The sequence below is a fragment of the Culex quinquefasciatus genome, chromosome 1, assembly GCF_015732765.1.
Source record: "Culex quinquefasciatus strain JHB chromosome 1, VPISU_Cqui_1.0_pri_paternal, whole genome shotgun sequence".
Classification (NCBI taxonomy): domain Eukaryota; kingdom Metazoa; phylum Arthropoda; class Insecta; order Diptera; family Culicidae; genus Culex; species Culex quinquefasciatus.
In genome coordinates this window covers 5913233-5934193 of record NC_051861.1, presented here as the reverse complement: position 1 = coordinate 5934193, position 20961 = coordinate 5913233, and the positions used below count along the sequence as shown (strand labels likewise).

The 20961-nt window shown below is 40.2% G+C and overlaps 2 protein-coding genes across 2 annotated transcripts in view; one reads left to right on the top strand and one right to left on the bottom strand.

Annotated features, from left to right (window-relative positions):
• LOC6036800 (CCR4-NOT transcription complex subunit 6-like) overlaps positions 1-10565 on the bottom strand; it is a 177587-nt gene extending 167022 nt beyond the window's left edge. Inside the window, exons 1-3 of the mRNA XM_038250903.1 lie at positions 9827-10565; positions 5334-5907; positions 5097-5272 (exon numbers count right to left, since the gene is read on the bottom strand). Coding sequence (XP_038106831.1) covers positions 5097-5272; positions 5334-5638 — 481 coding nt within the window. The 5' untranslated portion in view covers positions 5639-5907; positions 9827-10565. The remainder of the gene's footprint in view (positions 1-5096; positions 5273-5333; positions 5908-9826) is intronic.
• Positions 10566-16812: 6247 nt separating this feature from the next.
• On the top strand, positions 16813-19428 carry LOC6036804 (dipeptidyl peptidase 3). Its single transcript, XM_001846746.2, has 3 exons — positions 16813-17085; positions 17158-17310; positions 17417-19428. Exons 1-3 carry the CDS (start codon positions 16963-16965, stop codon positions 19313-19315), a joined length of 2175 nt encoding a protein of 724 aa, XP_001846798.1. The 5' UTR covers positions 16813-16962; the 3' UTR covers positions 19316-19428.
• The last annotated feature ends 1533 nt before the right edge of the window (positions 19429-20961 follow it).

Here is a 20961-nt window from a genome sequence, read left to right as displayed (position 1 = left end):
AAAAAATTAAAAATATTTTGAAAATCTTTAAAAAAATATTTTTTGTTTTTTTTAGCATTGTCGATTCAACGTTTGGTAGCTGCGCCGTGTTAGGGTGGTCCGAAAAATGGCAATTTTCTTCGATTTTCGCTAAAACCATAATTTTTAAAAACACATCGTAACTCCGCGTCAGATCAATCGATTTTAGCTCCCTTGGATGCGAATGAAAGTTTATTTGATGAGCTTTTAGAGAAAAATAGTTTGTAGTTTAGAAAATCGAGCATAATTATTGAAAAGGTCGCATGAAAACTTTAAATGCTATTTTAAGGTAAATTGGGGAATTGCTGTAAATAAAATGGGGTTTTTCTGTTCACATTTTTTTTCTAAACGGTTCTTATCATATCCAACAACTTTGTCGAAGATACCAAATCGATCAGTAAATCTTCCTCGACATGTTTTTACAGGTTTTTTTTTTTTTAAATTAATTAAAAACTATTATAAATTGCATAAAAATTAGGAAAAAATGCGAAAACTGAAAAATTGCACTATTTTACAATAAAAATAAATGGCAATCCTGATAAAAATATAAAATTTTGAAGGGAAATATGTTAGGTACATTTTTGGGAATTTATATTTTTAAATAAGCAAAAATGTGTTTTAAATCAAAATTTAGTGTTTGTATTTTTTGAGAACAATTTTTAGTTGCTCATTGATTTTCAAGGTATTTTTTGCAATTACTTTACAGTACAAAGTCAAGTAAATTGTAAAAAAAAATCTTTTCAGAGAAAAGAAAAACAAACGACTAAAAAAAAGGCTGATTCTGTATGCATAATCTACCAGCAAAACAAAGCGCCTCTTTTACCCGCATCCAACAGGTATGCAAAATCGGCGCCAAATTGGCCAGTTCGAACGGCCACCAAAAACGGTATCAGCTGCTCGGGTGCAAGATCGCCAAAACGAAAGAGAAAGTATGCTTTGTGTTGGCTGACTGCTGCTGCTACTGTTATGTATATTATGCGAGCTTTTGTGCACATTTTGACAGACGCGATCAATCGCACGTGATCGCGCTCGAGCGCGCGCCCCTTCGTCTAGTTTGGTTGATTTTTTTTTCATTTGAGATAGTAATAAACGTTAGTGTGTGTGCTTTTCACTTCAATCTGGATAAAATAGATATTTTAATTGATTTTGTTTCCTTGTTTTGGCTAGGCATTGAATAGGGAAATCAATGACGATTTACGAGAGTTTGGATGGGTTGCTTTTATTAAATTATTTTCTTTTTGGAAAATAATTTATCAGATGCATCGAATCAGTATGCAAATGGACACGTTTTCTATTTTTGCCACTAGAGGTGAAATGCTGCATTTAAATAGAATTTTATATTTTCAAATTAATGTATCTCGAATTTGACGACAAAATCGTCACTTCAAAGAAAATCTAGTGAAAACAGAGCAACCTCTACGAAATCGGCCGATTTCGACCATTTTATTTTTTTGTATTTTTTAATTTGACTTAAACTTTGTGGGGGCCTGTCATATTACCAAATAAGCTATTTTGCGTCATTGGTTCACCCATACAAGTCTCCATACAATTTTGGCTGCTGTCCATACAAAAATGGTACGTAAATATTCAAACAGCTGTAACTTTTGAGTGAATTTTCTGATCAATTTGGTGTCTTCGGCAAAGTTGTAGGTATTGTTGAGGACTTTTGAGAAAATAGGTACACGAAAAAATTTTGCAGATTTTTTAATCAACTTTTTTCACTAAAACTCAATTCCAAAATACGTATTTTTGATTTTCGAGGTGATATGTTTTAGGGACAAAAATCCGCAACTTTTGAGCCATAGAGAAACATAGTTCTGCCACTGTTATGAATTTTTGAAAAAATAGTGATTTTTGGAAAAAAAATCGAAGTTTCATGCAAAAACAAATTTGACATTATTTTTTAATGCAAAATTGAATTTGCAATCGAAAAGTACTTAACAGATTTTTTGATAAACGGAGCCCTTTAAAGTTTTCTAAATCTCACCAAAACAACCCACCATTTTATAATGATAATATCTCAGCAACTAATGGTCCGATTTTCAATGTTAATACATGAAACATTTGTGAAATTTTCCGATCTTTTTGATATTTTTTTTTAAATCAAGATTAACATTTTAAAAGGGCCAAACATTGAATATTACGCCCATTAAAAATGCTAGTCTTGATTTAAAAAAATTCAAAATATTTTTTTCGAAAAGATCGGAAAGTTTTACGAATGTTTCATTGTATAATCATTGAAAATCGTACCTTTAGTTGCTGAGATAACGTCATTAGAAAATGGTGGGTTGTTTTGGTGAGATTTAGAAAACTTCAATTTTCGTGTTTCTTAAAGCGGTTTTATCTCAGCAACCCGAGGTCCAATCTTCAATGTCTCTTAGACAATTTTATAGCAAATTTTCTGAACTTAAAGAAAAATATTTTTAGAAATGGTCACTCATGGTCACTATTTTTAAAAATCGAAAAACTGCAAATATTTCGCTAAAATCAAACTTTCGGTGGCTATATCTTGAAAACGGAGCCCTTTATTAAAAAATCTGTAAAATACTTTTCGATTGCAAATTCAATTTTGCATTAAAAAATAATGTCAAATTTGTTTTTGCATAAAACTTCAAATTTTTCCAAAAATCACTATTTTTTCAAAAATTCACAACTCGGCGGCAGATTTTTTGACCATGTTTCTCTATGGCTCAAAAGTTGCGGATTTTTGTCCCCTAAAACATATCAAAAAATCTCGAAAATCAAAAAATACATATTTTGGGAAATTGAGTTTTAGTGAAAAAAAAAGTTGATTAAAAAATCTGCAATTTTTTTTCCGTGTACCGATTTTTTTCTCAAAAGTCCTCAACAATACCTACAACTTTGCCGAAGACACAAAATTGATCAGAAAATTCACTCAAAAGTTAAAGTTTTTTGAATATTTACATACAATTTTTGTATGGACAGCAGCCAAAATTGTATGGAGTGTATGGGTGAACCAATGACACAAAATAGCTTATTTGGTCATAGGGAAGGCCCCCACAAAATTTGACCCAAATCAAAAAATACAAATAAAATCCATTTCCGGTTTTGGTAGAGAATTGCTCAACAACAAAAAATCTAGATCCGTTCTGAAAATCCTCCCAGCGGTTAACACGACGCAGTTGGGCTGGCCGCTTTCATTTTTGTAATACATTTTCGGGTGTTCTCGGATGTTCGGCAATTACGAATATTCACAATAAATGTGCTTGGAACTAATCTAAAAAAAAAGTCTTTTGATTTCTTGTTTCTATCTATTCTATTTATATATTTTTTTAATCAAATTTGTTCGATCAATGTTAACCACTTATTGGATACTGAAAGAAAGTTTAGTCAAAAGGAAAATTTAACAGGTTTAGCCTTTAATTTTCGAATTTCCGATTTTTGCTAGAATGGAAAATCTTGGACACCATTTTAAAAAAATCGTAAAACGTATGTTTTTCGGTTCAAATTAAACTGTAAGTTGCTTATCCTAAAAACGGTGCACTATATCAAAAAACCTGTACTTTTTGATTACAAATTCACATTAAAAACTGAAGTCAAAAAACATTAGTAACATTCCCAAAAAAATCCTAAAAATAACTATTGAGGTTTTGTTTCAAATGTAGGTGGCGCCAAAATGAGGTTACTTGCCCAGAATCGTATTCCTTTCTGCTGGATTGAAGAACAAAATCGCTTATTTTTCATGATTCCCTGCATCAATCTTAATGAAACTGGTTGCAAAAGACGAGAAAAAAAATTTGCTTTAAAATAATGAACATCAATTTTTGGGCGCGCAAAAATTTGAGAACTTTTTCTTCAAAAAACATGTTTCAGAACACGAAAAAATTAGATTCCCCATATATATCAAAGAAATAAACAGTAACATAGTTGATAACAGATGTGTTAACGTATATTTAACAATTTTTATTGATTTTTGACAGACTTTGTTGCCAAATAGCTCAAATAACTATCTTTTACTAAATTTACAATTTTCTCATAGAAAAATCAAACAAATAGTGGAAAGTTGTACACCAAATTGTTGGAAATAATTTTTCTCATCCGAATCCGGCATAAGTTTTATAAAAATATTGATTTTGAAGGTAAAAACATTTTTTTTTCGAAAAATCATAGGTTTACGCTATTTGTTCATAGGTGGCGACATGTGTCTTTTAGCTTTGCTGCAAATTCTCTATGGCTTAAAAATTGCGGTTTGTTTTCCCTTATAAAATATCAAAAAATTAAAAACACGGGTGTTGGTAAACTGAGTGTGTGTACCTATTTTTTCTGAACAGCCCTCATCAATACCTACAACTTTGCCAGAGACATCAATGATCAGAAAATTCCTTCAAAAGTTACAGATTTTCGAATATTTATGTGCAAATGATTTAAAGAAAAAAAAATGATTTTTTTTGCGGAAGTGTACAACGAAAATAAACCAAAACTAAAAATAAAATTTAATCAACACAAACTTGTTGAAAATGGTTATAAACTCAGGCAAATGCACTGAAAATGAGATTGGAATTTTGCAGTGCTTTGAAATACATTTGTTTTTTTTTTTTTGCAATTCCGCTGTGAAACTTTTCCTGTCCTTCTGGAGAAACGAAACGGCCTATTTTTCCCTATTATAAATAACAGAATGGAAAATGAATACCTTTCAACACCAGTGCACTTTAATGGGTGCTGAAAAGTTGAACTTTTCAACACTGATATCGAAAAGTAACATTTTTCAATATTTTTTTTTTGCTTTGAACGTTGAATTTACTAAACACATGAATGTTTGACTTGATTTTTTCAGCACTCGTCGTATTTATCCAACTCGGTAAACCTCGTTGGATAAATGTACGACTTCATTGGAATGTTGAGGCTATTTCTTGTTATTTTGACATTTATATTAAAAAAAATATTATTGCATTCAAGCAAGACGTAATTTTAAAATTCAGAAAATTTGAATTTTAAAGAGGAAATCCACTTTCGAACACAACAAGAGTTACTCTTCAACCCCAAACCAAAGCGTTGCCTACATCTTGGCGCATCCGAAACAAAAAACAACCCAATTCGAGCAGTTCCCGCGCACTCACCTGACAGATTATCGAGCATGTACGTGAGCAGCTTGTTCGTTCCGTTCGGCTCGTTGTAGATCGACATGACGTCCTTGCCGAGCGGGTTCCCGTGCAGCCCGAGCACGTGCAGATGGAACAGCTTGCCGAGCTCGTACGGCAGCACCCGCAGCAGGTTGTTGTTCAGCAGGAGCTCCCTAAAACGAAAGACGAAAGTCGTTAGCAATTGAAGCAAGACCGTCTACCACGTGATCTTACCGCAGCTGTATCAGCTCGCCCAGCTCGGCCGGCAGGCTGCGCAGCTTGTTGCTGGACAGGTCCAGCGTGCGCAGGTTGACGAGCTGGCCGATCTGGTGCGGCAGCCGCATCAGACAGTTGTCGTTCAGGTAGAGCGCGGTCAGGTGCTCAAACTTCCACAGCGTCGGGCTGAGGTTGCGCACGCTGCCGGTTATCTCGACGCCGTGCCAGCAGGTCTTCTTGCCGGACGCGATGTCCTCCGCCGTGAGAAACGTCTGCTGCCGCCGGGGGTTGTTGTTGTCGTACTTGTCTTTATTTCGGGACATCTTCTTCGGCGGCGTTGTCTCCGGATTGTGCTACGCGGGGAGGAAATGGGCGGCGGCGTCACCACCTTCACCGTCAGCGGCGTTGGAGCGGGTTTCGCGGAACTTTTCGACCCGGTGGTGGCGACGACGACGGTGGCAAGAAGAGGAGGACACGACGCTGCTGCGGCCGTGTCAAGGTGGGCAATGCGGTGCGGTGGCGGCTGCTGCTGCAAGCGGCTGGCGCTGGTTGACGCTTCCGGACGTATCTTGGGCCGCGACGTAGATGGATCCTGCCAAGGGAGGGTGGTGATGTTGGAGAGAAACAATAACAGATTAGAAAAACAAACGTGTGTCAGCTGGACAATAGAGATGGAAGTGCAGAAAGGGGCGTAACATTTGAAAAGAGTCAAATGAAATGAGCAAAACGAAATATGCAATTATAATGCATTTAAGCAAATAAATTTCCCGTCGAAATCGTGTGATGTTTGGTGTAGTTAAAAAAGGTAAAAAAATTCAATTGGATAATTATCCCAGTACCCATATTACCGATTCAAGTTAGCCGGTTGCATTTGAAAAACTCCGTGCTGAAACGGAATAAACTTTGTTTCGATCTTCATTTTTTTAATATTAATTAGTTTTCCAAATTAAGTCAATGTTAAAAAATTTTAACGTAAGTACAACTCCATAACGTTGATCAATTATTCGAGCAAAACATGTATCTATAAAAATTAAAAATTGGATTTTGAATTCATACTTGTTTGATAGACCGTGATGTTGCGACATATTGCAAACTTACCAGACATTTGCAGTACACTCAACCTCCGGTGGTTGGTCACTTTTTCGTTTGGCACTTTTTTAGATTGTACCCCGTTGGTTGGTCAAAGTCAAACTAAAAAGTGACGAACTGTCACTTTTTACACAGCGCTCACGCACACTATCAAAACAAACGTTTGGTTGTGTTTGTGAACTCCGTGTAAAAGGGGTGTCAAACTAAAAAGTGACCCCGTTCGTTTGACAACAGTTGGTGTCTAACCATCGGGGTTTGAGTGTATTATCTGAAATTTATTTTTTCAGCCACTAATGAGCTTCTGATATAAATACGTTAATAGGATATGCCATTTAAATTTCATAATGTTTAGCTTAATGCCTTTTTAACTAAGGACAATTTTAGGTATAAAGCAGGGGTGCCCAACCTTTTGGCCTGCGGGTCAGATCTGATTTTTCTGAAGCAGTGGCGGGCCGGAACTAAGGTTTGATAAGAATTTGTTGTTTATTTTTTAAGTAAACAAATTAGTAAATAAATGTTGCAAATAAGATTTTTTTATCTTGATTTTAAGATAGAAAAACCAAGATAACTTTCAAAAACCCGATTTAATCCCACCAGGGGTGAGATAGGGCCTTTCTCACTACAGAATATAACTTCTTTCAATTCATAAAATCGATTTTATTTATATATAACGTCAGCACAAAAGAAAGTGACATGAGAAAAGAAGAGAAAAGGCACATGATAAACAAAATTGACATCGCTGCCAAATTAAGGGAAAGCAGACAGTTTGTTACAGCAGAATCAATTGGTAAAATCGCTGCCAAATTAAGGAAAAGCAGACAGTTTGTTACAGCAACATCAATTGGTAAAATAGAGTGGAAAAGCGTTGAGAAATAAGAGAATCAAATAAGTAAAATCGAAATCAAACGGAGGATAGTAAGCAGAAGCCGTTTTAGAAAATCAGTGAAACAAAATAAACAGAGGATAGCTGTTAGCTGAAATGGAAAGAAGAGAAACCCCGTTCTGCGATGCTCAGGTACATCCACAGCAGTTGACTCAACATACTGCGAATCAAAACAATACCGTCTACAATCACAAATTACTTCCCTTTCCCACATTGACGCGCCCTTTCTTCTAGCTGTCTCTACTCTGACCTCGCTGGTCAAAGGTTTACGAGTCGTTTCCACAGGCCACCATCTAGGTTACACCTTGTCATCATGATGACTAAACCAAGCCAACGTGGAGGTAAGAAAATAGGACACTTGCAAGGAACCAGAGCCATGCTGTTTTGTCCAAACAGCACTACGGATGTAGTTGGGCTCTTTCCGGGATGTTCCTCGCCTAGGTGGGTCAACCGACGAGTATCATCAGTATCATGCACCCTTGGCCTGCTTCAAACTTTTGAAGTTTATGATAAAAAAATATATTTGTGTTTCTTGGTTTCATCTGACTCATTTTGTAATTTTTTAATACTTTTAAAAATATTTTTTACGATCTTTATTTTAAGTAGGATTTATTTGATTTTTGAAGCCTTTTCCAACGAAACCTTATTACTGGAAAGTAGTTCAGAAAAAAAAACATTATTAAAAAAAACTATTTTAATCAAGTTCCTCAAAAATGTAAACACAGCAAAAACTAAAAAAAAATGATGTACAGTAGTTGTTCGGTAACTGGGCTGAGAACGTAGCCCAGTCACCGAATGTTGCTCGTTAACTGGGCTGAACAAAAAATAACGAGGGGACCACCAACGCATAATATTTCCAGATGAAATATAAAAATAAAATTTACTCAAATTTATGTACAATGCTTACTTTTCATATTTGTTTATTTGTAACTTGAAATTAAGCAAAAGTTTGAAAAAAGTTTTTTTTATTTATTGAATATGATTTTTGCATCCATTAACCCCTCGGTCATTTTGGTTTGTTTTGGTTTTTTGACGTTTGTCTGCTTTTTAACTGGGCTACGGCCCAGTTATCGAGCGCCCAGTTAAAAAGCAGCCCAGTTAAACAACGCCCAGTTACCGAACAACTACTGTAATGTATTTCTGTACATTTTTAAACAACAATCGAAGGTTTTTTATATTTCACATTTTTATGAAATAAATGGTTTTGTTTTCCTGCTTTTTTTTTTTTTTCATTTTTATAATTGATTCCAAAAATATCAATACGGATATGATGAGAGTGAATTCAAATATAAAGAATGTTTTAATTTAAAACAAATCATAGAAAAACGAAAGCGAAACTCAAATAAAACGTTAGATTTGCAACATTTAATTGTTAAAGCAAAAAAATCCTAAATAATAGTTTGTTTTTAATATGTAAAAATTTGATCTTAAGCTTTCGTTTTTAAATATAAACTCATAACTTATTTGTTCAATATTACATTTTAAAAGGCCGTCACGGGCCGGACGTCGGGCAGGCCTGCTCAAAAACATACATCCAGTGTCTTTTTTAATTTTAATTTTAGGTATTTTTTGGACATTTTTGTTATAAATTTAAATAAATGGTAAAAACAAAAAATAACATTTTACCATTTAACCATTTTTTTTTGTTTTGGAAATGCTTCCAATCAATTGATACAAAATTCAAATAAAGTAAACCAAAATTGATAGATCAACACAGTGGAAGTAACCTTCAATTTGAGTTTAACTGCTCAAACGAATTAAGTGTAATTGTTTTGAAAATTTAACAAGATATTACAAAACTATTCATAAGCTAAAAAAAATCAAACGAGTATGCTTGGAAGTCAAACGAGGATCGTCCTGGTTAGGGCGGGACCAGACAATGCCCAATATGACCTCGGAATTTGACCGTCAGGTTCTGTGCAATTCTGAAATGGATCATTGGAAGCAGCGCGAGGGCTGTCGCCACCCAATACTGCGATCAGTTCTACCAGCATATTTCAAATCTGATACAACTACTTTTCCATAATTTCGCTGCCGGCCAGAAGCTTAAAATTTTCGTTTTCGTTCGCTTCGTGTTTGTATGTAACAAAAAAACTAAAAATAGAAAATAAACATGCAACTGATAATTGCTAAACCATTTTACTTAGTCTAGTTTAATATTAAAAAAAAAGTCAAATTCGGTCCTATAACTATGTTAGACCATTCTGTATTGTTACTGCCGCTTTGCACTGAGAGCTTCTTTACAAGAAATTACGCCAAATTTCCCAGCATTCTTCAGACACCTCCGACTGCCCTTTCAATATACACAACATTGCTAAATCGTCGACCTCCCCCACCCTGAACCTCCCGGCAGCGGTCCCTGCGTGACACGTCGTGGCCAACAGTGCCAGGTTCCCCCCACAAAAAAAAACACTCTCTTTTGCTGCTGTTGCTGTTTTGCCCCGTAAGAAGCCAGCTGTCACTTTTTGCGACGACGACGACGACGACACACGCACTCCATCTTCTTTTTCCGAACCTCTCCAAAGAAGGCGCAACCCACCTTCATCTACTTCCGGACGCCGTGTTCCGATGCTGCTGCTTCCGGATCACACACGTACAAATGCACACCCGGGGCGGGAAAGGGTCGTCGCGGGGACACAAACAAAAAAATACGCACAAACACACACACACTCGCGGGATGGTCCCACACGCGCACTTCCGGAACGAAATCTTCCTGCTCCTCCTCCGCGAATATTCCCAAGACCGTAGACGCTGTGTCCACACAACAGGGCCCGTCGCGGAACCTCCCACAGCAGCACTGATGTTGTTGTTGTTGCTTCTGAAACAATGTCCCCCGGGAGACGGTTCCTTCTTCGGCAAAATCAAACCAAAACAAAACAACTCTCAAATTTGACTCGCGGCGGCGCCCCCGGACAGTGCAGCGGGACCACTTTTCGCTTGCAAGCTGCGAACCGACGACGGAATCACGGCGGGTTTGTGGACGAGAAGCGGAGGTGGCACGACGGCGGCGACGACGACGGGTTCAAACACGGAATTTTCTCGATTTTGAAGGTTCGGAACCACGGATATGGCCGGAGTCGCGGACAGTCGGAAACGCGCGCGTTGAAAGCTTGGCGGAACACCGAAAGGATTGTACAGCTTTTTTTCGACGGGGCAAATTTACGATTTTGCGATTTGCTTGCCTTTTTTTTTGCGCGATGATGGTTCGGTTTTGGTGGATTCGGTCGAGCTCTTCTTTCATGCGACTTGACAAAACTGGTTGGCGGAGGAAGCTTCTTTTTTGTCTTCGTCGCGGAGAGCAGTGCGAGGCTGTCAAATAGTGCAAGGTTGGAGGAAAACGATTTTTATACGAAGCTAAAACGACTGTAAAATAGTGCAGTAAACGGTAAATACTTACTTGAAATTTAATAAAATCAATTGGAAATCGTAAAAAAAATATTAAGAAGACATAGGGGAACAGCATCTAATTCCAGCGTGCCTCTAATGTTGGCAGGTAAGAACTTTGACATTCAATTAAAGCTAATTAAAAGCGTTTTCAACTGAAATCGAGTGATAAATAGCTCAATAAGAAGTGAGCAAGCAAGTTTATATCATAAGTTTTGCAAATTTAGTGGTTTAAATAGTGAAAATCAGCAAATTGGATGGAATTAGGTGCGAGTGATTAACCTGCCAAAGATACGAGAATTTCCCCTAATTTGTCTTTAAATCAGTCAAAGATCATTGAAAAATATTTGATTGGCAGAAACACAATTTCAAATCATTCTCAACCTTATTTTAAAGGACCTTTGCAATATTTCTATCAAGATTGACAGCTGTCACCTTGACAGCAGCGTTGACAAGACAGCGTTGCGAGCAACTTGCCACACGCGCACAAAATCTGTATTCTTATTTACAGATTTCTCTTAGCGGAGCTAGATCTAAGATCGAGTTTGAATTGGGTACTAATGCCCTATGTTAATTGGGTATCCAATTTTTAGTTTTTAATACCCCGTTCGCACGAGCGAGCCGGTTTTAACGAAATGGTTATAAGTTATAACCAAGTTAAAACCAACCCGTTCGCACGGGCGCGAGAGGTTTTAACGGTTTTAACTGTTTTGACAGTTCAAAGCAGGCTGTGATTATTTTTAAATTGCTCGGATGTCATCGTCGGTGTTTTGGCCTTCGTGGCCACGGCCATTCAATCTGGCACCGGACTTAATCCTTTCCTTGTACCCGCTACGCGCTAGTTTGCGGTCCCGAAACATACTCAGAAAGAATGTGAGTTCCAGAATGCAAATTAAACGGCGCGAAATTTTGTTCAACGGGTTGTCTCTTTTCAGCGATTTAGATGAACTTTGCCGCGGGCAAGAATTAGATGAATACTTGGAAGAGGTCTCGCTTCTGGAGATGAAAATTGAGACCAAGTTGTAGCAGGTCCCCGAGCTCATCAAACGAACCTACCTCGACAAGCACTATATCCAGATGCATAGTCCGGCTTAACATCTTCACCTGGCCATGATGGGATTCAAAAAAAAAACAGTCGATAACATTTATCCCGATCGCATGAAAAAGTCTCATAAATTCTGGGAGTAGTTTGAGGGGAAGTGGGGAGATGTATGTGATAGTCTACACTAGATTAAAAACAAAATGGGGGAAAGGGACGACGGTTAACGCTGCATCTCCGAAACCCGGGATTATCTAGAACGCACCAGATCCCACGTCCTTCGCTAGACATCCCTAAGAGCATCTACATTGAAGAAGTGGGGTTAGTAAGAGACAACGAGACAACAACGAATACGTGTTCGTTTTTAAAGTAAAGAAAGAAAATAATCTCTAAAAAACATATTTTAAATCGTAACCCCTTTTGTTAAGAAGGTTATAAATAACCACAAAATAAAATTTTCAGCATTGATATTTTTTTTCCTAATTCGATACTATTAAAAACATTTCAGATATGGATTTTTTAGAAAAAGGCGTTTAAAGGTATTGGATTTCTATTTTATCGTTATATATTTTAATATCTTGACAGATACGTATTTCGTCTACTACTTGCAGACTTCATCAGTGTTCTGTTCTCGACTGAAGGTTCATCGCTGGTGTATCCATATTTGTAGTTACTGTAGGTACTACCTCCTCGTTCTTCTTTTGTGCCTGTATAGGTAACAGCTTAAACAGCCACGTTGAGCCGTTACCTGAATCCTTGTTGAGTAAACGTTTGTTGCCTGCCTTGAAGATTTCCAAACTTTCAGCGACAGCCAGCTTCGATGGGTTAGTGATGTGTCTTAAGATGACCGCGTCGCTAGCTGTGATGTTATGTTTTTCCTCGATGATGTGTTCGGTTACTGCTGACTTGAAATGGGGGACAAATCCTTTCCGTTTTTCCTCCATGGCAATTTTGACATATGTGTGTATATGCTCATCCAACCTGGTTTGCAGCAATCTCTTAGTTTGTCCAATGTAGCTCATATCACAGTGGCCGCAGGATACCTCGTAGATGCCGGGTTTGCCTAAAGTCGGTATGGGGTCTTTCGTTGAACCTAAGATGGATTCCAACTGGCTGTTTCTACTGCTGAACACTAAATCGATGCCAAATTTAGCCAGTTTTTGTCGTAATGGGCGTGTTATCCTGTAGTCGAATTCTACTGCTGCTCTTCGCAGTGGCTCTACTGATGGCGTAAGGGTTGTGAGTGAAGTTCTGTGCAGTTTTCTTCCTTCTTATCGATGATTGCTTGGATAGTTGTTCTGCTGTAACCGTTGATTTCCGCTGTTTCAAATATGTACTCCAATTCTTTCTGTTTTCCTGCTTCGCTGAGGGGTAAAGTTGTCATCCTATGTATAAAATAATGATATGCTGCCATCTTATGTTGGAATGAATGGTTTGACGTGGCTGGGATTGTTCTTCTGGTGTTTGTTGGCTTCCTGTATATCTCGAAAGAAAACGAAGATGGCGAGGAAGATGGGCAACCTGGTTCTCTTAGGATCAGGATGTCTAAGAAAGGTAACTTTCCTTCGACTTCCATTTCGTAAGTGAACTTGATGCTCCTGCGTGCACTGTTTATGGTGTCCAGTACCGTTGTTAGTGAGTCCCTTTGATGATGCAGAAGATGTCATCTACGTATCTCCACCAACGTTCTGGTAGTAGGTTTTGGTTTGTAGTTCGTGTTCCAAAGCTGCCATATAAACATCGCTCATGAACGGTGACAGTGGGTTACCCATCGATGCTCCCATCCTCTGTTGGTAGATGCAATCCCTGAACTGGAAGTAGCTCTGTTCCATGCATAATTTGACGAATGTTATATACTGGATCGTTTTTGTCTCCATGGTTCTCCCTCGTATTGTGATTGCAGCCAATCCCGTAGAGTTCCTATTGCGTTTTTACTGGTATGCTTGGGAACAGTGCTGTTACGTCGAAGGAAACCATTATTTCATCCTCAGCTATCGGTCCCGACTCTAAGAGCTCCTTTGTGAACACCTGCGAACTGATGATCGAACGGCTCGGGAAGGGTTTCGGCATACTCTTGAATTCCTCGACAAGCCACTTTGCGATCCGACTGGTTGGGGCATCCACTGCTGAAATGATTTCTCGCATCTCGTTGCCTGGTTTATGCACTTTAGGTAGTGCTTTAATCCTTGGTAGAGTTGGGTTCGGTACTCTCAACGATTTTGCAGTTTTCCCAACCGATTTCAAAAGGCCTGCACATTCTTTGATGGTGTTCTCTACTTTTTTGACCATATCGATTAGCGTGTATCCTAGCTTCGAATTCGATGGGGAATTCTTTGGCTAGTTTCAGATGGAGTGAATAGCATTCGAGAGTTTTGATACTCAGTCTACCGTAGAGTTTTTTGATGCTCTCTTTGACAAGCTCTAACTCCACCCTCCGGATGATTTTGCTGTCCGTATGACCCTTCGTCCTAATCTTGTGGCTAGTTGGTGTAACTCGGTGTTCGACGCATTTTTTCAAGAAGGCGATGTCTTTGTGGATACCTGCGATGATTTTCTTCAGTCCGATGAACTTGTTGTGCTCCGAAGGCTTGGTTGCCATGGTAATTGTGGTTTGGTTGAGCGTTTTAGCAGAATGCATTACTGTGAATACAAAGAGACGAGTTGTTCCTTTTAATTCCGCTATATATTTTAATATCTTGACAGATACGTATTTCGTCTACTACTTGCAGACTTCATCAGTGTTCTGTTCTCGACTGAAGGTTCATCGCTGGTGTATCCATATTTGTAGTTACTGTAGGTACTACCTCCTCGTTCTTCTTTTGTGCCTGTATAGGTAACAGCTTAAACAGCCACGTTGAGCCGTTACCTGAATCCTTGTTGAGTAAACGTTTGTTGCCTGCCTTGAAGATTTCCAAACTTTCAGCGACAGCCAGCTTCGATGGGTTAGTGATGTGTCTTAAGATGACCGCGTCGCTAGCTGTGATGTTATGTTTTTCCTCGATGATGTGTTCGGTTACTGCTGACTTGAAATGGGGGACAAATCCTTTCCGTTTTTCCTCCATGGCAATTTTGACATATGTGTGTATATGCTCATCCAACCTGGTTTGCAGCAATCTCTTAGTTTGTCCAATGTAGCTCATATCACAGTGGCCGCAGGATACCTCGTAGTATGAACTGTCACCGTTCATGAGCGATGTTTATATGGCAGCTTTGGAACACGAACTACAAACCAAAAACCTACTACCAGAACGTTGGTGGAGATACGTAGATGACATCTTCTACACCAGCGATGAACCTTCAGTCGAGAACAGAACACTGATGAAGTCTGCAAGTAGTAGACGAAATACGTATCTGTCAAGATATTAAAATATATAGCGGAATTAAAAGGAACAACTCGTCTCTTTGTATTCACACCATTATTTCAATATTTTTTTTGCCCTTCCCCCCTCGACTACGGCTAAGGCCGAGGGACAAAAACTTTGAAAAATATGTGCATCGGCCTAAAAATAAAAAAAAAAATAACTGAATATGAAAAAATAAAAGAAACCGAAGACTTTTTTCAATTATCAAAAAAATATTTTCAATTTAGGAATTTTTGAAAATTTGGCTGATGATTATGTTATGGTGTTCGCTTTGTAAGCGAATGGTCCTGGGTTAAATGCCCTTCTGCTCCCAACAAGAAAGTTTAAGACTTAGCAACCCTTGAAATACTGAAAATGAACGAAAAACTCGAATGAGGAAGCCACTCGAATGAGGAATGAGGAATACTCCCAAGTAACCATCCAGCACTAGGAAAAATCATAAAACAGCAATTAATCAGCAATCCCAATGCAAGATTGCTATGCAACAGCACGTGCAAGTGCTAATCAGCATTGTGGGCGTAGCATTCGAGAATGCTGAGATGATGCTGTTTAAGTGCTGCTGCTGGCAACTCTGTTTGTCAGTTTCCATTAAACTGGCAACAGTATTAGCTTTGTTTATATTTGGAACGGTAGATCGAGCGGGACAGTATGAAAAAAAAAAACAAATCTAAACATGTTATTCTTATATTCCAACATGGGAAAAACAGAGAGATTTTTTCGGATATCATCAAATTATGATACAAATAGGTAAGTTTAACAACCAAAATTTTCTTTATTATTTGTGACAGGTGTGTGTATCCATTTCAGAAGCGGTACAATTAAGACCGGCAGCTGTTCGGAGTGGACGCCGGACTCAACATACACCATCAGAGCAGAAATTCGAGATTTTCTGTGGAATTGGCTTTGGACAATATGTGCGAGGTTCCAAAATACGGAGTTTAGATCGGATACGTGTATCAATTGAGACTGCAATGATGTTCAATCAATTGTAAAATCTTGGGAAATAAATAAACGCAGAATTCAAAACGAATAACACAAAATATGTTTTGTAAATTGAATCGCATTCACAGCGTGTAGTTGTAAAAATCACCCGCACCTAGACCCGCACTCTCTTTTGGCACTTACTTACATTAGCAGCAACAAGACCATCGGATAAATTCACAAGTACCTGTGAAGCATGCTCAGATAGCCACCTCTCATTTAGGCTTGAAGGATCGGACTCACGGAAATCAGCGACAACATCTTCTATCATCGGGCATCAAATCTCCAACTGGTCAATTTCGAGCAAAAATCTCATTCCCCACTCGGATCAGCTGTGAGTCGGTAACGTAGTAATTGTAAACAAACCCAAAATAGAATATGACGAGGAAGGAAAGGAGAGAGAGCAACATTTTTGCTCCTCCCATTTTTTTGACGTTTTGTGCAGGGTTGATCAAAAACAGTAGGGGCCAGCACTTAAACAGCCGAGAAAAGTCCGAAAGCGGCCACTATTCAGCACTATAGTAGCTGTTAGTGCTGAAGTAAAAACCGTTTGGCTTTTACTCGCAGCTATGAAAGCGCATTAAGGGCCAAACAGTGACTGTTATTTAGTGCTGGATGGTTACTTGGGTAGTATATATTTATGATAGAATATAATGATTTTTATTTCACGACAAAAGGTAGTCCTCCGTCATCGCTTCAAAACATCACAACAACATCTGGCCCAAAACTGGCAGCCCTGGCCGAACGAACTGTCATGACGCACCGGCTTTTTGTGTCAACTCATCGTTTCCATTCGTTGCCGACGACGAAGCAATCCTGGCGCTTTTCTGCCGCACCGTTGGCCGTTTCATTTCGCAGCAATCTCCGATTCCGACGAAGCGCATCATCCTCCGCACGTTCCGCACCGCAATGACCGCCGACAAAGCCCAGCACGTCCTGCCGAACACGCAGCCCATCGTGGAGCTGGAGTGCGCACCGGCGTTCAAAGCGCTCACCGAGAAGGAGAAGCTGTACGCGCACCATTTTAGCCAGGTAGGATTTCCGGGCAGGACCGATGGTCACTACTGGTTTGCTGTGGTGTTAAAATGTCTCTCGATTTTGCAGGCTTCGTGGACGGGTGGGTTGATTGCGTTGGTGCAGTCGAGCCCGGAGGCGCCGTTGATCTTTTCGCTGCTGCACCGGATCTTCCTGGGGGAAGGGCAGGACCAGCTGCGGAAGGCCGCCGTTGAGGCGGGCGTCAGCGAGGATGAGTTCACCGTAAGTTTGTTTGCGATCTCTGTTTTTATCTTATCGTTGTTTGTTAAGATGTTTGCGAAGGGGAGATTGGGGTCAAACGAGTAAGCTCAACTTTTTTTTTGAACAGGCCTTTCAGGTGTACGCGTGCGGCTTTCTGGCCAACGCCGGCAACTACAAGGGCATGGGCGACAGCAAGATCGTGCCGAATTTGGACGAGGACAAGTTCGAGTTGGTGGTGAAGAGTTCGGCGGCGTACAAGGCGAACGCGGAGGTCATTGGGGCTCTGTGGGAGCGGACGCGCAAGCCGATCTACCTGCTGACGGAGCGAACCAAGACGCTGGGACTGTGCGATCAGGGCATTACGACGTACTTTTCGTCGAACGTGACGCGGGAGGACACGGAGCTGATCAGCGAGTGGATGAAGGAGAACAAGTTCGAGGCGTACATCTGCCGGACGTTCAAGACGGAGGAAGAGGGCAAGACGGTTTACAACATCAAGCTGGCGTCGGCCGAGGAGGGCGAGAAGGAAGGACTGACGAAGGGTGCGGTCGAGTACAAGGGTTGTACGTTCAAGATCACCCGCGGAGACTACCGCGAGTTGATGCAGAAGGTGGCGGAAGCGTTGACGGAGGCGAACAAGCACTCGGCGAACGAAAATCAGCGCCAGATGATCGACAGTTACGTGCAGAGCTTCACGGAGGGAAGTTTGGACGCGCACAAGACGGGATCGCGGTACTGGATCAAGGACAAGGGACCGGTCATTGAGACGTACATCGGGTTCATCGAAACGTACCGGGATCCGGTGGGTCAGCGAGGCGAGTTCGAAGGTTTCGTGGCCATGGTGAACAAGGAGATGTCGGCCAAGTTTGGCACGTTGGTCTCGAACGCGGAGAACTTTATCAAGCTGCTTCCGTGGGGTGAAGACTACGAAAAGGACAACTACCTTAAGCCCGACTTTACCTCGCTCGACATCCTGACCTTTGCAGGATCGGGCGTTCCGTGCGGCATCAACATTCCCAACTACGACGAAATCCGCCAGGACGAGGGCTTCAAGAACGTCTCGCTCGGAAACGTACTCGCCAACACCAACAAAACGGACTCGATCCCGTTCCTCTCCGACGAGGATCAAGCCCTCCTCAAGAAATACAAAGCTTCAGCGTTCGAAGTCCAGGTCGGTCTGCACGAACTGCTCGGCCACGGCAGTGGAAAACTGCTGCGCGTCAACGAGAAGGGCGAGTTCAACTTTGACAAGGAAAAGGTCCGCAACCCGTTGACCAAGGAACCCGTCACCTGCTGGTACGAACCCGGAGAAACGTACGACTCCAAGTTCAAGTCGATCGGCTCCAGCTACGAAGAGTGCCGCGCCGAAGCCGTCGGCCTCTACCTTAGCCTCAACCGGGACATCCTGAAAATCTTCGGCCACACCGACGAGCAGGAAATCGACGACATCATCTACGTCAACTGGCTCCTGCTGGTCTGGGGCGGCGTCGGAGTCGCCATGGAACTCTACAACCCAACCCAAAAGGCCTGGCTCCAAGCCCACTACCAAGCCCGCTTCGTCATCATGAAGGTCCTGCTCGAAGCCGGCGAAGGTCTCGTCAGCGTGGAGGAAACCGAACCAAACAAAAACCTCCTCCTCAAGTTCGACCGCACCAAGATCGACACCGTCGGCCGCGAAGCCATCCGCACCTTCCTCCTCAAACTCCAGTATTACAAATCGACCGGCGACATTGTCGGCGCGACCAAGATGTACAACCACTATTCGGAGGTGACCGAAGGCGAAGACGCGCCCTTCCCGTGGGCCAAGTGGCGTGACATCGTGCTGCTGCACAAGAAGCCCCGGCTCATCTTCGTGCAGGCCAACACGGAGTTGGACGAGGCTGGCGCGGTGCAGCTGAAGAGCTACGAGTCCACCTTCGACGGGTACATCCGGTCGTGGACGGATCGGTTCCCCAGCGCCGACATTGACGACGTGCTCGAGCGGATCTACGAGCAGGACAAGCAGTACTTCCGGGATTTGCTGTGAGGTTGAACGATTGAACGATTTTGCTATTTACTACTTTAGAAGATACGACACCACGCTGATGATGTGGTGGAAATGATGCATTGAATTTAACAATAAAATTGATTTACAAAAAATGTACGTTTGTTTTATTGTGTATGTATGTTTGTTTTATTGTGGCTGGCAGCGAAATCATCCTTTTAGTAAATTTTCTGTAAAATGATTATCTACATTTATGTAACTTCTTAGTGTAAGCAAACCAAAACTTGATTTAAAAAAAAACAGTAAAAAAGAGTTGAAAAAAAGATTTTACTTATGCCGAAATTGAAAGGCCAGCTTTTTATCTTTGCTCAAAATGAAGACAATCCAAGTTGTTTTTATTTAATTTAGAAAACTAAAAATTCAAAAAAAAATAAAACTACAACTTTAAAACCTCAAAATTGAAAAATTCCAAACTAAAATATTAAAAAAACAAAATACAAATTTTAAATATTTTTCAATTGAGCCGTTGTAAACATTTTTCAAAGTTTATGTCGCCTGCCCTTCTAAATCGGCACGCAAATTCATGTCGCCCCTTTCAATGTTGGTTAGAAAATTAAAGGAGGTATTAAAATATGACAAACAAACAAAAAATATGCAGGCTGACGCTTCTGCAAACAAATGCAGGCCCACAAACAAAGCAGGCAAACTGCTAAAAAGTGCGACTTTGTTTGCTTGCTTGTCATAGTCTAATACCTTCTCTTGAGGGAGAAATAAAATGCTCAAACAACTTAACTTAACTGAAACGACATAAATTAAATTTTCCTGCGTTGATAATCAATAATTGCATGATTGCATAATTTTAAAAATATTTGCAATGGTCTTATTGGGAAATAACTATATCGGTGTGTAATACATTTTGCATCGTATTTTAGACGCGCGATTCGATTACATCTCCGAAATGAAATTTATCCTCGGATTGTCGAGAAATCATTGATTTTTGGAATTTTTTTTAAATCTGCTGAGTTTAAAAAATCAAAAATCAAATAATTCGCTCTACAGCATTGCCTAGGCGATGGTTGATTGCGAGATTTCTACTAAAAACTAGGTGTCCGAAGGCTTGATTGTTGAGGCAATAGAGCTTTATGACGTTTCGCGTACGCACACTAGCGCACCATTTGATTTTGCTGGCCGGACAAAATTTAACCTCACTTTTTTTCGTGTACGTACACGCAATACATGCGCACGTAAATAACTCTATGGACCACCGGATTCGAGTGGTAGATATGACAGTTCTCCCAAAAGGAATACACAATGAAGAAAAAATAAACAAAAACTGGTCGAATGGTAATGCTACATTGCAAACCTTTTTTTACACCTAGACCACGGGATTCAAACTAATGACCTTTGGATTGTTGTTCCAACTGCCTACCAGCGACTCCACCGAGACAGGACCCAGACAGACGACACCTACACAAAAAGAAAGGCGTGATCAGACAAATTTCGTCTTGAAATATGCCAACCCAGCCCAACTGGGGTGAGAGGCAACCTCGCTTACCCCTACACCTCGGGTCCCGGCTTATATAAATAAGGCCGCTGAAAATATTTTTTTTTTTAAATTGATGTCCTTTGGCTCGGGCCAAAGTCAAAAAAATGAAAATTGAAATAACTTGCCATGGTTTCAAAATTTC

Coding starts and splice junctions, on each gene's coding strand:
- LOC6036804 (XM_001846746.2), top strand. CDS start 16,963: ATGACCGCCGACAAAGCCCAGCACGTCCTGCCGAACACGCAGCCCATC. Junction 17,086..17,157: donor ACGCGCACCATTTTAGCCAG/GTAGGATTTCCG, acceptor TCGATTTTGCAG/GCTTCGTGGACGGGTGGGTT. Junction 17,311..17,416: donor TCAGCGAGGATGAGTTCACC/GTAAGTTTGTTT, acceptor TTTTTTGAACAG/GCCTTTCAGGTGTACGCGTG.